This window comes from Colobus angolensis, unplaced genomic scaffold (genome assembly GCF_000951035.1).
Source record: "Colobus angolensis palliatus isolate OR3802 unplaced genomic scaffold, Cang.pa_1.0 Scaffold122, whole genome shotgun sequence".
NCBI lineage: Eukaryota > Metazoa > Chordata > Mammalia > Primates > Cercopithecidae > Colobus > Colobus angolensis.
In genome coordinates, this window is record NW_012113364.1 from 6,093,166 (window position 1) to 6,109,429 (window position 16,264).

Below are 16,264 nucleotides of genomic sequence, written 5' to 3' on the forward strand. Positions count from 1 at the left end.
AGGAGATCGAGCCCATCCTGGTTAACACGGTGAAACCCCGTCTCTACTAAAAATACAAAAAATTAGCCGGGCATGGTGGCAGGCACCTGTAGTCCTAGCTACTCGGGAGGCTGAGGGAGAAGAATGGCATGAACTCGGGAGGCGGAGCTTGCAGTGAGCCGAGATTGCGCCACTGCACTCCAGCCTGGGCGACAGAGCAGACTCCGTCTCAAAAAACAAAAATAAAAACCAAACCAAAACAAAACACCATCCAGTTGGAGGAAGAAGACGCAGAGCAAATAAATTCAGATGTTTTATTCTGTAAAGCACATATGCACATACTTCAAACACGGAAAATTAATCTGGAAGTGAATGCCGTAACAGATCAGCTACTGACCATCATGCAGCAAGAGGTGAAATGGACCCGCTGGCCCTCAGGACCCCACAGTGCCTGCAGGAGGGGTGAAAACCCAGGAAGCTGAAGCCCTACACGCTGCCGAGGAAAACGCAACAGACATGGCAGGTGCCTCATGACAAGAAACACTTACAAATAGAATCAAAACTGATTCAAGTCATACAGTGAAAGGACAAAAGGAAAAAGGAAAGAGATCAATATGATCTGAAACAATCATTTTAAGAGTAAGTTGCTGACCTTCTGCTGGCCCTCCAGTCCGAGATGCCTGAGGGTGAGCTAGTGCTCCTGCATGGGGCCGCCCTGAACAGCAAGAGCACCCTGTCTGTCGCACACTTCAAAACCTGAGGTCCACCAGCAAACTCCGGCTGAGCATTGAGCCTGGGAAGTGCTCAGATGGTGACTGGTCCCCTAGGCTTCCTGAGACTCGCTGGAGTCTCTTCAGGTCCTAGGCTTCTTCACCCAGGCCCCCAGGCCTCCTCTCTCCCTGCAGCCTTCCTTTATAAAACTGATTGACTCTGTGTTTCTGTAAGATCTTTGAGAAGTACTTGCTTAGGTGAATGCTGGGATTTTAAAGTGTGTGTCCTGGGCTCAGGACAAGCCATCTGTCCAGGCATTTTTGGCACTTCCTTTCCTCACATCTAACGGTGTCGCCCCTCCCCTGGCTACAGATTCCAGCCACACTGTCATTAAAACAAGGGTAACTAATATTAGCAATGAGCTGGACTGAACGAACCAGTGAAATTGGCTTTTTCACCGTCTTTCTCCTTTGATACCACTCTGCCAGCTATAAATCTATCCCTATAACTCTGCTTCATTGGGATTTTATTAATTCAATAGCAGCTTAATCTAAAATCTGATGGTCCTAATGATAACAGCGTTTCTAGAGCCAAACCACAGGGCTCTTTCTCAATCTTGTGTCCTAAGGGTCTCAAAGTCTCTAAGGAGAAAACTAAATTAATAAGTGAGCCATGCATCGTGTAAGCAACTCGTATCATACAAAGAAACTGGATAGACAAGTATGATTACTGCGCTTGAAACATACGAAAAGGAAAAACAGGAATACTAACATATCAAGTTACTATGGTGATGATTTTAACAATCTTCAATAAAAGCCCGCAACTGTTTTCCATTCAAAAATGCCTGGGATAAAATGTTCTAAGCCAATGTATTTCAGAATGCAGGAACTAATCCTAATTTAAAACAGACTACAAACCTAGAGTGAAGGAAAGGAAGTACTCCTGGTCATGTCCAAGGTTTTCAGTACCCTTCTGTTATAACATGGCCTGGGACAATGAGCTATTAAGGCAAAAAGTTATTAAGAAAAACAGTAAGAATACAACATGAAAGGACTGAAAAAGAGAATGTACAATTTTGCTTAAATGAATAACGATTAGAAGGAAAAAGAGACAAAAGAACTAGACAATCAAACAAAACGTTATAAGAGGGCCGAGTGTGGTGGCTGACACCTGGAATCCCAGGATTTGGGAAGGCCAAGGTGAGAGGATCATTTGAAGCTAGGAGTTCCAGACCAGCCTGGGCAACAGAGGGAGACCCCGTCTCTACAAAAAAATTTAAAAACTAGCCAGGCGTGGTGGCACACGCCTGTAGTCCCAGCTACTCAGGAGGCTAAAGTGGGAGGATTGCTTGAGCCCAGGAGTTGGAGGCTGCACTGAGCTATGCTCCAGCCTGAGGGACAGAGCAAGACCCTGTCTCAAAAAAAAAGAAAAAAGAAAAGAAAAAAGTTACAAGAAAAATGCTTTTGGTATTTTTCTGATAAATGGCAAATTAGAATTGCATTCCTTCAAACTTCACAGGCACTGTTTTCATAATCTTCCTGATGTACTAGTTGCCATTTTCCTTCTGAAGATATGTTAGTCACATAAAAAGCAAAAAAAAAAAAAGGAGAAATCCACCCACTCTTAGAAAGAAAGAAAGAAAGAAAGAAAGAAAGAAAGAAAGAAAGAAAGAAAGAAAGAAAGAAAGAAATCCTTTCCTATTAGACCAAATAATTATTCTTTCTTTCCATACTGTCATCTGCATTCCAGAAAGCAGAACAGCAAACGGTCACTCTAACTCTAGAGCCACTTACATTTTGAAGCCCTTTTGAGTGAAGAGGCTGCTTTAACTCTGACAACAGAAGGGAGGGACAAGAGCGGCCGAGAAGACAGTAGAACCTTCTGTGCCAACTCCAACAAGACCAGGTTCCTGGTCATCCATGTGGAAAATGAAACTTAGATTTTTATCATGTACGTGACTTAAATACTTAACATTTTACTCAGGATAAAAGCACAAGTCTGTCCTAACTAGAGTAGTATTAAAATGAGACTATTTTATTTTTTCTTTATAAAGGAAAAAAACAAAAAAACAAAAAACAAACAAACAAAAAAAACTTAGGTATGTTTCCTGCAAGCAAAATGGAGAAAAAGGTATTATTGTTGTTACTACGATTATTAAGCCACAGACACATAAAATCCACAAAATGGATTGGTGGCTTTGGAAATGCAATACTGTATCAAAGGTGCAGACTGTTTCAAACGTTCTCTACATACTGGGCCGAAACAAGAACCAAACCAAACTTCAACCCCACCAGTGACGCAATGCGCCCATGACCTTAGTGAAAACATCGTCATGACCAGCTCCAACGCAGCTAGATCCAGGAAATCCTTCTCTAGAGACATGTGGAAACATCCCATCAGGTAGGTCCTCAAGTCCAGGGTGGGACTGAAGGGCTCTGGCTGCACCCAGGGCAAAGCACGTGCATTATTGGACCAATTTCTGAATAGATTTTTATAAATATGTACAAATCAGTTACAGGCACTTGAAATGTCTTTGGCTGGAATAACCCAACATCGCAAGATAATGTATTCACAGAGCGTCCAGGCCCAGGCTGGGTTCAGCAGGCAAGGATTATGGTTCTCTCAGTCTCTCTCAGAAAACAAGGAGCTGTGGAATTAGGCTTCAGCCAAAGCCACCTGGAAGACACCAAGCCAGGGAAATCAGTCAAAAAGGGAAGCCCAGGTTAACTCAGCCCCTACCCAAAGACCAGGACACCACACTGATTGCACATATCAACCAGGCAGTGAAGTTACTAAATCCCTAAGAAGAAAATCTCACCTAAGAAGAAATTACTAGAAATCTCAAAGTCTCCTGCAAGATGCAGCCCATCTGGAACCACTGTGCGGAGACAGAATTAACTGGTTTTTGTTTTTTTGAGACACAGTCTCACTCTGTTGTCCAGGCTGGAGTGCAGTGGTACACTCATAGGTTACTACAGTTTCCAACTCCTAGGCTCAAGCAATCCTCCTACCTCAACCTCCCCAGTAGCTTGGAATACAGGCATGCACCATTACATGTGGCTAATTTTTTAACTTTTAGTAGAGATGGGGTCTCACCATATTGCCCAAGCTGGTCTTGAACTCCTAGGCTCAAGTGATCCTCCTGCCTCAGTCTCCCAAAAGTCCTGGGATTACAGGTGTACCCAGCTGAGGTAACTGTCTTTAAACCTTGATAAGCATTCTGTTAGAAGACTTCTTATGCTGATGGAACTACAGAGGAGGCAGCTACACAGGGTCAGTAGTGCTCCAGTGGAGACTTGAGAACAACTGCCAAGTCACTCCCTATAATGGTGATGGGGGTTTGGGTATATGATTAAAAATCCAACACCATAATATAGGTTGAGGGTAAAGACACTTCTAATGAAGACAGAAACTACAGTTGGCCTTCTGTAATTGTGGGTTTCATATCCACAGATTCAACCAAAAATACACAAAAGAGGGCTGGGCATGGTGGCTCACACCTGTAATCACCTGTAATCTTTGAGAGGTCAAGGTGGGTGGATCACTTGAGCCCAGGAATTCAAGACCAGTCTGGGCAACGTGGCGAAACTCCATCTTTTCAAAAAATACAAAAATTAAGCAGGTGTGGTGATGCATGCCTGTGGTCCCAGCTACTCAGGAGGCTGAGGATCACCTGAACCTGGGAGTTCAAGGCTGCAGTGAGCTATGATTGTGTTATGAGCTATGATTGCACCACACCACTCCAGCCTGGACGAAAAAGCGAGACCCTGTAAAAAAAAAAAAAAAAAAAAAAAAAAATTAAAAACAGCAAAAATACTCAAAAGAAAAAAACCAATACATATGAATGCAACAATAAAAATAATACAAGTTTTTAAAATACACTGTAACAACTATTTACATAGTATTTACATTGTATTAGGTATTATAAGTAACACAGAAGCTGGGCACAGTGGCTCACGCCTGTGATCCCAGCACTGTGGGAGGCCAAGGCAGGTGGATCACTTGACATCAGCAGTTAGAGACTACCTTGGCCAACATGGTGAAACCCTGTCTCTACTAAAAATACAAAAATTAGCTGAGTGTGGTGGCGTACGCCTGTAATCCCAGCTACTCTCAAGGCTGAGGCAGGAGAATCACTTGAGCCCAGGAGGCAGAGGTTGTAGTAAACCGAGATCATGCCACTGCACTCCAGCCTTGGTGACAGAGCAAAACTGTCTCAAAAAAGAAAAAGTAATCTAGAGATTAAAGTTACAGAGGATGAGCTGGGCCCAGTGGCTCACACCTATAATTCTAGCACTTTGGGAGGCCAAGGCAGGTGGATCACTTGAGGTCAGGAGTTTGAGACCAATCTGGCCAACATGGTGAGACTCTGTCTCTACTAAAAATGCAAAAAATTAGTGGGGCGTGGTGGCATGCGACTGTAATCTCAGCTACTCAGGAGGCTGGGGTAGGAGAACTGCTTGAGCCCGGGAGGCGGAGGCTGCAGTGAGCCAAGATAGTGCCACTGCACTCCAGCCTGGGCGACAGAGCGAGACTCCATCTTCAAAAAAAAAAAAAAAGTTACAGAGGATGTGCAGAGGTCATATGCAAATATTGTACCACTTTACAGAAGGGATTTGGACATTCATGAATTTTGGTATCCACCAGGGTCCTGGAACCAATCCTCCTCGGATATTGAGGGATAACTGTCATTTCTTTGGATGAAAGGTGCCACCCACAATAAATGGAGTAAGGATAACTGGGATATTCTGTATACAGAGACCTCTGGCAAAATGCTGGCCTGGACCCCATCCACAGCTCACCTTCTCGGGACAAAATTCAGGATTGCTCTGACGCAATTTGCTGGGTCTGCCCTTGATAACAGCATAGCAAAACATCGTTATCACCATCACAAAGAGGAAGTAACTGGTGTGCATGAGATGCAAATTTATTAATGAACGGTCATCCTAAATAAAGAAGAGAAAAAAATCAGAAACATCTGCTCTGAGTGACTGAAAGGTTTCAATGCTGGGTTTTGAGAGACAGGACTGACAACCTCCAGACTTGCCACAACTTTTCTTCTTAAGCTGCAACAGGAGGTTTCTCGTTTTGTCTCCTAAGTGACCAAAGCTGGATCTCATTAAGTGAAGACGTGGTGCTCCCGAGCCTCTGTTGGAGAGCACCCACACTTTCCTAGCCCTAGGGCTGTCCTCTGCCCTGTCTTCTGCACCCCCACACTGCCTGAACCCTGCCCCTCCAGCAGGCTTCTCCCCTGCAAAGGCTGCAGACACTCCGCCTTTAAGCCCCACTCCTTTCTGGACACAGCCTCGTCATGGGACTGCCCTCAGGCTGCATGGCTGACAGCTGAGGCTGCATTCCTAACTACTGGCTATGCCACCACCAGGAAGGCCTCGGCCCCTCACCTCTCCCCAGGGTCGCCTCCCTCCTCCTGCTTTTCTCTACGTCTGAAAATGCTGAGGTCATCCTTGATTCACTGCTCTTTGACCTCCCACATGCAGTCAATCCCCAGGCCCTGCAAGTTACTAGAGGGACCCCAGACATGCTTCCATTCCTTTACCCTCTAGTATCTCCAGGCCTCAGGTCAGCCCTGGACTCCCCGCAGGTCACTTACAACATAGCGGGGCAGCTCAGTCTTCTCAACACATTGCCTTACCAACCCCCAAGCCCCAAACACAGGCAGGGAGTGCCCTTGGTCAGGCATGAAGGGCCTCAGCCCACCATCCAGCCTGACCTCCACAGCTGGCTCCTGCAGGATCCTGGCCTACAAATAAGCCCCAGAAAAGGGCAAAGGCTGGGCGCAATGGCTCATGCCTATAATCCCAGCACTTTGGGAGGCTGAGGTGGGAGGATCACCTGAGGTCAGGAGTTCAACACCAACCTGACCAACATGGCAAAACCCCATCTGTACTAAAAATACAAAAATTAGCCAGGCGTGGTGGCAGGTGCCTGTAATCCCAGCTACTTTGGAGGCTGAGTCAGGAGAATTGCTTCAACCCAGGAGGCAGAGGTTGCAGTGAACCGAGATTGGGGCACTGCACTCCAGCCTGGACGACAGAGTGTGACTCCATCTCAAATAAATAAATAAATATAAAGAAAAAAAGAAAAGGACAAAGGGCCAGACCAAAAGAAGAGAGATCCAGCTAATACACACTGCCAGAAAGGAACACATTTACAAAATATCAAAGCAATGTTAAAAAGTGGGCTCGGGCCGGGTGCGGTGGCTCATATCTGTCATCCCAGCAATTTCGGAGGCCAAGGCAGGAGGATCACTTGAGGCCAGGGGTTCAAGACCAGCCTGGGCAATATAGTAAGACCCTGTCTTTACAAGAAGTTTAAAAATTATCCCAGCATGGGACATGCATCTGTAGTCCCAGCCACTCACGAAGCTTCAGACCAAGAGTCGGAAGCTGCAGTGAGCCATGATTGTGCCACTAGAGCCCAATCTGGGTGACAGAGCAAGATCCTGTCTCTAAAAAAATAAGTGGGCTCAAGTCTAAGTAGGAAGCTGAGCTAGCACACAGCTGCTAGACGAGATAGATAAGTATTTTCTTCTCCTTGTCTCTTGGTTTAGTTAAATCCTATTCAGGCCTCACTCTAGTCGAAGATTCATCTCCTTCTACTACTTACTTCTACCTTTCAGAACTCTAAGCAGTACTATTTTTTGTTCACATGGACACTAGATAGTCTTCTATGAATGTCTGTGAACATCCTCTAAGATAATATTCATATAAGGATCCCTTGTAACCCCCCAGGGATTAGGCAGTTGCTCAAGAAACAACTGCTGCTGAACAACAGAGAAAATGAACAGAAGAACCAGATTTTTCTTAACCAATGGGTGGCATGTTTTTCCAAGCATCCACCACTCCTCCGCCTAGTGTCCCAACTCACCTGGAAATCTAAAGTGGCAGAGGAGACGCTTACTCAGGGAAGTCAGCAGGGCCTATACCAATGGTTGCAGCACATGCACACACACGTGCATATGCATGCACGAATGCGCGTACACACACACACACACGATTTTTCTCACTTACATCTGGAACAATCACTGTAAGCTTGGGATTTAAAGCATGATAGACTTTTCCAATGGCCCCCTTATAACACCAGAAAGGATTGTAATCTTGCGCGTATTTTGTGTTGGCATCTCTGGCAGTTGTGAAGATCTTGTACCAGAGCGTGGCGTTGCTGTATGTGTCAGGAACACAGTGCGGTGGCTGTCTGCAGGGGAAGAGGAGGAGGAAAGACACGTGCTCAGCGACCTGAGTCATTCACTTGTGTCACCCCCACAGCAGCTGGGAAAACACCAAACACGGCAACACACGTGGAAAGGAAAAATGTAACTTACACGTTCATGCTTCTTTGACATAAATATCATTATATTTTAGTTTGAGGGTCTTTTTAAAAAAATAAAAATATAACAGAAAAATAAATAGGTGCCTGACGTTTAGGAGTTTGGGTGTTGGATTTCTGCCTTCAGAATTCAACCTACAGTCCTCTCACATGTGATGCAAAGGACATAAGCTCCTTGTAAGCCTATCTTCTCAAATTAGCTAAACTCTTAGTGTATTAGTCAATTCTCACGCTGCTAATAAAGACATATCCGGGACTGGGTAATTTATAAAGGCAAGAGGCTTAATTGACTCACAGTTCAGCATGGTTGGGGAAGCCTCAGGAAACTTACAATCGCGGCAGAAGGGGAAGCAAACACATCCTTCTTCACATGGCGGCAGCAAAGAGAAGTGCCGAATAAAAGGTGGAAAATCCCTTATAAAACCATCATGTCTCATGGGAACTCACTCACTATCATGAGAACAGCAGCATGGGGGTAACCACCTCCATGATTCAATTACCTCCCACTGGGTCCCTCCCATGACACAAGGGGATTATGGGAACTACAATTCAAAACAAGATTTGGGTGGGGAGACAGCCAAACCATATCATCTTTTTTTTTTTTGAGACAGAGTCTCGCTCTGTTGCCCAGGCTGGTGTGACCTTGGCTCACTGAAATCTCCACCTCCCAAGCTGAACTGATTCTCCTGCCTCAGCCTCTCAAGTAGTTGGGATTACAGGCGTGAGCCATTGCACCCAGCCCAAAGCATATCACTTAGTTGCAACTGGAAACTTTACCTACAAAATTCTATATCAGTTACTGTAACACAAAGTAATGTTTAACTTAATCTGATCTTGTCCTACAAACTTCCAAATGTCTAAAATAGACAAATCCCAGGATAATTCTTATTTAAAAAGAATTCACCACAGAATTCTTTTAAATAGGCTGTATCTTATGTATTTCACCTATTTATTTATAGATAATTGTCTCAGATACAGACTCGAGAGAAAAAAAAAAAAAAAAAAAAAACACCTAAAAGGCCAAACAATAACACTGAATGCTGCTCAAAAACACTGAAGGAAAAGCTTCAAAAACCTTAATTGTTTAATGGAAAATAAAGTTCAATTTATATTTGATTTTAAAACTAACTTTCAAATTCGTAGGTTAAAATTAAAATTAGTAATTATTTAATGGGAAATGATTTAAAATGTTACATTTTAAAATTAGTAACTTTAATGGAAAATAAGTTTTGATTTATACTTGATTTAAAAATAAAATCGGCCAGGCGCGGTGGCTCAAGCCTGTAATCCCAGCACTTTGGGAGGCCGAGACGGGCGGATCACAAGGTCAGGAGATCGAGACCATCCTGGCTAACACAGGGAAACCCCGTCTCTACTAAAAAAAAAAAAAAAAACTAGCCGGGCGAGATGGCGGGCACCTGTAGTCCCAGCTACTCGGGAGGCTGAGGCAGGAGAATGGCATAAACCCGGGAGACGGAGCTTGCAGTGAGCTGAGATCCGGCCAATGCACTCCAGCCTGGGCGACAGAGCGAGACTCCGTCTCAAAAAAATAAAATAAAATAAAATAAAATAAAATAAAGATAAACTAAAATCAACGATTTTAAACTATCTTTCTGGATAATGGAGATGAACAAACCTTTATCTTTGTTTTATTTTATTTATTTACTTTTTTGAGACAGAGTCTTGCTGTCACCCAGGCTGGAGTGCAGTGGCACGATCTCGGCTCACTGCAACCTCTGCCTCCCAGGTTCAAGCGATTCTCCTGCCTTAGCCTCCAAGTGGCTGGGATTACAGACATGTGCCACCAGGCCTGGTTAAGTTTTGTATTTTTAGTAGAGATAGGGTTTCACCATGTTGGCCAGGCTGGTCTTGAACTCCTGACCTCAGGTGATCTGCCTACCTTAGCCTCCCACAGTGCTCAGATTATAGGCATGAGATGCCACACCTGGTTGAAAACCTTTATCTTTAGAGAGTCTCCTTTCTCTTTTCTTTTTTTTAAACAGAGACAGGGTCTCCCTATATGTTGTCCAGGCTGGTCTTCAACTCCGGGGCTCAAGGGATCCTCCCACCTCAGCCTCCCACAGTGCTGGGATCACAGGCCTCAGTCACTGCACCCGGCCACAGTGAGCCTCTTTTCTGTAACTTGCTGCTTCTACTCCTGCAGGAAAAGACAGCCTATGAATGTCCAGCAACATCCAGGTGCTTTTACTGCCTCGAGGGGACACTAACTTTTGATTTTATTCGTGGAAGTTCTATCTTTAGAATTCCAAATTAAAGAATCTTTTAGACAAATTAAATAATCCTTTAGATAGGTCTGAGTAGAGGTAATTCTATGAAGAAATGTGAAGCAAGCCATCCTGAGAATTTAAGGCCGAAGCAGCCCAGCTGTACTCAAGACAAGTGGGGCTTGTTACGTGTGTTCACCGGGCACCGGGTACACTTACACAGTGACGGGGAACACCCCGGGGCTGGCCGTGAGGGTCATGCAGGCTGTGAACACCACCTGCTCACAGTGACCGTGGAGGGCGCAGTCGTCTGAGCTCCATGCTGTAGGCAGGGTGAAGGTGATGTTTATCTCCTCGTGGGCTTCCCTGCCTATGAAAGAGAAATAGTTTTTTTTATAAAGAACCACGTATTTGTTATTCTCCGGCATACAAATAAACCCTGAAATCAAACCCACACAGGAATCAACTATCAGCCCAGGAACCTACCTTTGTAGGATCTGAGGAACAAGAGCAGTCCTGACCCTGACCATGAGGCCTGCTCAACTCAGAGCCACGAAGCAGCAAAGGAAGTGGCCGCTTTCCAGTCATGGCCTGGAGATGCCAAACCAGACCTTGGGCAGATCAGAGGTGAAAAACTTGGGCTGGGTGAATTATCCTCACCATTTCTGCACACCCGTCTAGCCATTTTCAAACATTTTTTACACATATTATTTCACTTAAGATTTACTCTTCTCCTATGAACATGACCAAGAAATGCAGTTGTCCCCCTTTTACATATGAACAAACAGAGGTCAGAGGGTTTCAGAGTTAAGAAAGGCAAGTGATGAAGCTTAAATTAAAACCAACGTATTGCCAGGCACAGTGGTTCACATCTATAGTCCCAGCACTTTGACTTTAGAAGGCTGAGGCAGGAGGATTACTTGAGGCCGGGAATTCACGACCAGCCTGAACGTGATAGCAAGACTCTGTCTCTACAAAAAACTTTAAAAAATCGGCCAGGTATACTGGTGCACACCTGTGGTCCCAGGTACTAGGGAGGATCGCTTGAGCCCAGGAGTTTGAGGCTGCAGTGAGCTATGATCACACTACTGTACTCTAGCTGGCGACAGATCAAGACTGTCTCAAAAAATAAATTTTAAAAATTAAAATGAAAGAATAGCCAGGCATGGTGGCTCATGCCTGTAATCCTAGCACTTTGGGAGGCTGAGGTGGGCGGATCATTTGAAGTCAGAAGTTCAGGACCAGCCTGGCCAACATGGTAAAATCCTGTCTCCACTAAAAATATAAAATTAGCTGGGCATGGTGGGGTGAGCCTGTAATCTCAGCTACTCGGGGGTCTGAAGCAGAAGAGTCGCCTGAACCCAGGAGACAGAGGTTGCAGTGAGCCAAGACTGTGCCACCGCACTCCAACCTGGGTGACAGAGTGAGACTCCATCTGAAAATAACAAAAATTTAAAAAAAGTAAAAAAAAACCCGAAGGGGTCCTTATGCCATGCCATAAGAAGTAGGTCCACCTGCTACATGGGAAACCCAGAAGTCACCCATACCTTGATTATTATGGGAACATTCTCACCTCTAACCGCCAATAGGAGGCTGGTGGGCACTTAAATTCCTTCAAGGACTTTTTATTTGTTTCTTGTTTTTTTTTTTTTGAGACAGGGTCTCACTCTATTGACCAGGCTGGAGTGCAGTGGTACAATCTTAGCTCACTGTAGCCTCGACCTCCCAGGTTCAAGCAATCCTCCCACCTCAGCCTCAAAAGTAGCTGGGACTACAGGTGCACGCCACGACACCTGGCTAATTTTTTATATTCTTCATAAAGACAGGTGTTTGCTATGTGCCCAGGTTGGTCTTCAACACCTGAGCTCATTCAATCCTCCTGCCTCAGGCTCTCAATGTGCTGGGATTACAGGCATGACCCAGTGCACCCAGCCTGAGAACTTTTTTAAAAGCCTTTTGGTAACCAAAGAACAAAAGGTTATTCTTCCAAGGCCCAGGTGTCCCATATGAAGCCTTTCCCAATTATTCCAGCTTCCACTGCCTTCTAGCCCTTCTCCTGCATCACTTACAGTCTGTCATGGGTTTAGTACTGGTCACAGGGCAGTGCTCCACGTTTTATAAGCATGTATTTTTCATATCCCTTATCAAGCACTTACATAGCATTTCCTTTGTGGCAGGAACTATTGTAAGTGCTTGATAAACATTAACTCACGTTTATCTTTGTCTCTTCCATAACCCCAAAATTCCAAAAGGAAGAGACCACATCTTAGGTTTTTTTTTTTTTTTGAGGTGAAGTCTCGCCTTGTTGCCTAGACTGGAGTGCAGTGGTGTGATCTTGGCTCACTGCAGCCTCCACATCCAGGGTTCAAGTGATTCTCCCACCTCAGTCTCCAGAGTAGCTGGGATCACAGGCGCCCGCCACCATGTCCAGCTAATTTTTTTTGTATTTAGTAGAGATAGGGTTTCCCCACGTTGGCCAGACAAGTCTTGAAATCCTGACCTCAAGTGATCCACCCACCTCGGCCTCCCAAAGTGCTGGGATTATAGGCGTGAGCCACTGCGCCCGGGCCCATCTTAGGCATTTTCTTTTATTTTTTTGAGATGGAGTCTCGTTCTGTCGCGCAGGCTGGAGTGCAGTGCAGTGGTGTGATCTCAGCTCACTGCAACCTCCACCTCTCGGGTTCAAACAATTCTCCTGCCTTAGCCTCCTGAGTAGCTGGGACTACAAGTGCGGTGCACCACCATGCCTGCATGCCTGGCTTTTTTTTTTTTTTGGAGACAGAGTCTCTCTCTGTTGCCCAGGCTGGAGTGCAGTGGTGTGATCTTAGCTCACTGCAACCTCTGCCTCCCGGGTTCAAGCTATTCTCCTGCCTCAGCCTCCCAAGTAGCTGGGACTACAGGTGCCCGCCACCATGCCTGCCTAATTTTTATATTTTTAGTAGAGATGGGGTTTTGCCATATTGGCCAGGCTGGTCTCGAACTCCTGACCTTGTGATCTGCCCACCTTGGCCTCCCAAAGTGCTGGTATTACAGGTGTGAGCCACCGCGCCTGGCCAATTTTTTGTATTTTAGTAGTAACGGGGTTTCACCACATTGCTGAGGCTGGTCTCAAACTCCTGAGCTGAGGCAATCCACCCACCTTGGCCTCCCAAAGTGTTGGGATTACATGCACGAGCCACTGCGCCCAGTCATCTTAGTCATTTTCTAGTTCTTCCCAGCAGCTTAGCACAGTGTTGGACTAACAATGGCCATTAAAAAATCTATAAACTAATAGCAATAGAAGATGTGTAGTAAATAATGAAAACTCCAACAGGGTAAGCCTGAATAAAAATTACATGTTTGTAAATATCAGACAGGCCTTATAGTTTTTTCACAGTTTCTTGTTCCTACAGGCTTTTGAGAAACTACTTCAAGCCAGGTACTTTAACCATGTAATGATGGTGTAGAAATGGTTCATGTAGTTCAAACTCAACAAAAAAAGACACACGTGCAAGACTACAATTTAGTACAATATAGTCAGTAAAAACACACACGGTGCATCCTCTTTTTGTAACAGTGGTTGCTTGAGAAGCCTGAATGGAGAGTGCCTACTGCATACCTGAAAGTCCAATCTGATGCCCTAAGATGGTTGAGTACAGATGGGTGACGTTGCGGGAATACCCTCCGAAGGGTTTCAGTGGGTCCAGGGTTAGGGTGATTGCGACTGAGATATTCACAGGGCCCGAGTCCTCCAGGGCCTGGGGGGACTGGGTGGAAGCTCGGGCCTGCCCGCTGGTCATTGTGCTTTCCGGAGTTGTGGTGTCGTTTGTGAGATGCTTTAACGTTTCATTCTCTGATACACACAGGTCCAAATCATTGAACCGTAGCAGAAAAGTATTCCAATCCTTTGGGGAAATGAAAGAAAAAGAAATGAGTGTGAACAGCGCCTGCCTCCCGCTGCGGGAACACAGGTAAGACCCCGGTGTGGCACCACAGCACATCAGCAAACTACAATTCAGAGCTGGTCATTTAAGATCATGACAACACGGCCACCAACCTCCTCACAGGCAGCACAATGTGGCTTTCCTAATCACTTTTATATTCATAACCTAAAATATGAACTCTTCACTGGCACAAGATACTCAATAAACTGTGAAATCAAATCAATTTATTCAAGAAAATCTTCTTTTAAAAAAATCCAGCATATTACACATAGAGAAAATGATCTAGCCTCAGAACCAAACTGGAAAAGAAAGCTTGAATAAAAGCATTAATGCAAACTCATTTTGCAATTACAATTCTTTTTTTTTTTTTTAAATAAAGTCACCTTAAAATAATGTCCCAAAAGATCAGTTCCATATATCTTGCTCTCTTTCTCCAGAACACAAAACAGCAGTGAATACTAATACTCATTAGGGACATTGTCCCCCTTCTTATGGACTTTTGATGACACCTTAGAGCAGCAACAATTTCAAAAAGGAAGGGGCCAGGTGCAGTGGCTTGCACCTGTAATCCCAGCACTTTGGGAGGCCAAGGCGGGTGGATCATTTGAGGTCAGGAGTTCAAGACCAGCCTGAGCAACATGGTGAAACCACGTTTCTACTAAAAATACAATAATCAGCCAGGTGTGGTGGTGTGTGCCTGTAATCCCAGCTACTTGGGAGGCTGAGGCAGGAGAATCGCTTGAACCTGGGAGGTGGAGGTTGCAGTGAGAGGAGACCATGCCACTGCACTCCAGCCTGGGCAACAGAGTGAGACTCTGTCTCAAAAATAAAAAAAAAATTTAAAAATGCCACTTGAGGCCAGGTACAGTAGCTCACGCCTGTAATCCCAGCACTTTGGGAGGTCAAGCAGGGTGGATCACTTGAGGCCAGGAGTTCGAGACCAGCATAGGCAACATGGTGAAACCATGTCTCTACTAAAATAAAAATATCAGCTGGGCATGGTGGCGCATTCCTGTAATCCCAGCTACTTGGAAGGCTGAGGCACGAAAATCATTTGAAGTGGGGCAGAGGCTACAGTAAGCCAAGATCGCGTCACTGAACTCCAGCCTCAGCCTGGGTGTCAGAGTGACACTCCATCTCAAAAAAACAAAAAAAAGTCATCTGAGCAACCCTTAACCAGCCCAGTAAGTCTACCCTTACAGCATCAGTTTAACTGTATGTGACATTTAGTAAGACTGCAACTGGATCTATTAAATTACATTTCCCTAACACCTACAAACTCAACTGACCATTCTAGTACATTAGGGCTGAAAATGAACATTCTAGTTTCAGTCCTTCATAGTCCTAGACATGAAGAAACTGAGGCCCAGGGCAAATTAGGGACTCTCCAATTCTAGTTCAAGGTAGAATCGGCATTAAGTTCTGATTCACAGCCCCAAATGTTTCCCATACACCACCGCCTTTCCTACAACTTAAGATCCTTATTTGAAAATAAAAATCACGAAACTAATCATAACCAAAGTTCTGCAGCATCTCAACAACGCGTTGCTACAGAGCTGGAGTCCACGTTGAACAGCCAGCTAAAGCCAATGCCAGGCCTAATTTGGATTATTAAGGGCTAATTATCCAGGCTTCATTGTAACCATTGGCCTTGGCCAAGTGCTCAACATGGACTCAAGATCTGCAGGAAAGAAACGGCAGGAGGCTGCAAAGCTTTAGTTTTGAGTAGAATATTCATTTTCAGCCCTGATGTGGGGGCAGCCTGTTTTCACAACCTTTAAAGATTGAGGCAGGGTCAGCAAAGAGGGAGAATTAAGCCAGCCAGTATGTCTCTTAGTAAGAAACTCTTTGAAAGGATTACAAGGTAGAAATAGCTAAAACTCGTTACTTGAACTGTGCTAGAAAGAGTTCACATGTGTAGGCGGTTCCTTTTGCCAAGATCACTTAAGATCTAGAATGCCCTAGAGCACAAGAGAAAGCTATGATCTCAATTACATGGAACAGAACTCTCCTCTCCATTGCAAGGCACACTCAATGTGGCAACCACGCACTCCCAGCCCCACCCCCACCCCCACCTCC

General features: G+C 44.9%; 1 protein-coding gene across 1 annotated transcript in view; it reads right to left on the minus strand.

Moving 5' to 3' along the window:
* Positions 1-2,703: 2,703 nt before the first annotated feature.
* Positions 2,704-16,264, minus strand: part of TMEM248 (transmembrane protein 248) — a 35,918-nt gene continuing 22,357 nt past the window's right edge. The window contains exons 3-7 of the mRNA XM_011932212.1: positions 13,861-14,146; positions 10,482-10,632; positions 7,722-7,905; positions 5,493-5,636; positions 2,704-3,366 (exon numbers count right to left, since the gene is read on the minus strand). Coding sequence (XP_011787602.1) covers positions 3,346-3,366; positions 5,493-5,636; positions 7,722-7,905; positions 10,482-10,632; positions 13,861-14,146 — 786 coding nt within the window. The 3' untranslated portion in view covers positions 2,704-3,345. The remainder of the gene's footprint in view (positions 3,367-5,492; positions 5,637-7,721; positions 7,906-10,481; positions 10,633-13,860; positions 14,147-16,264) is intronic.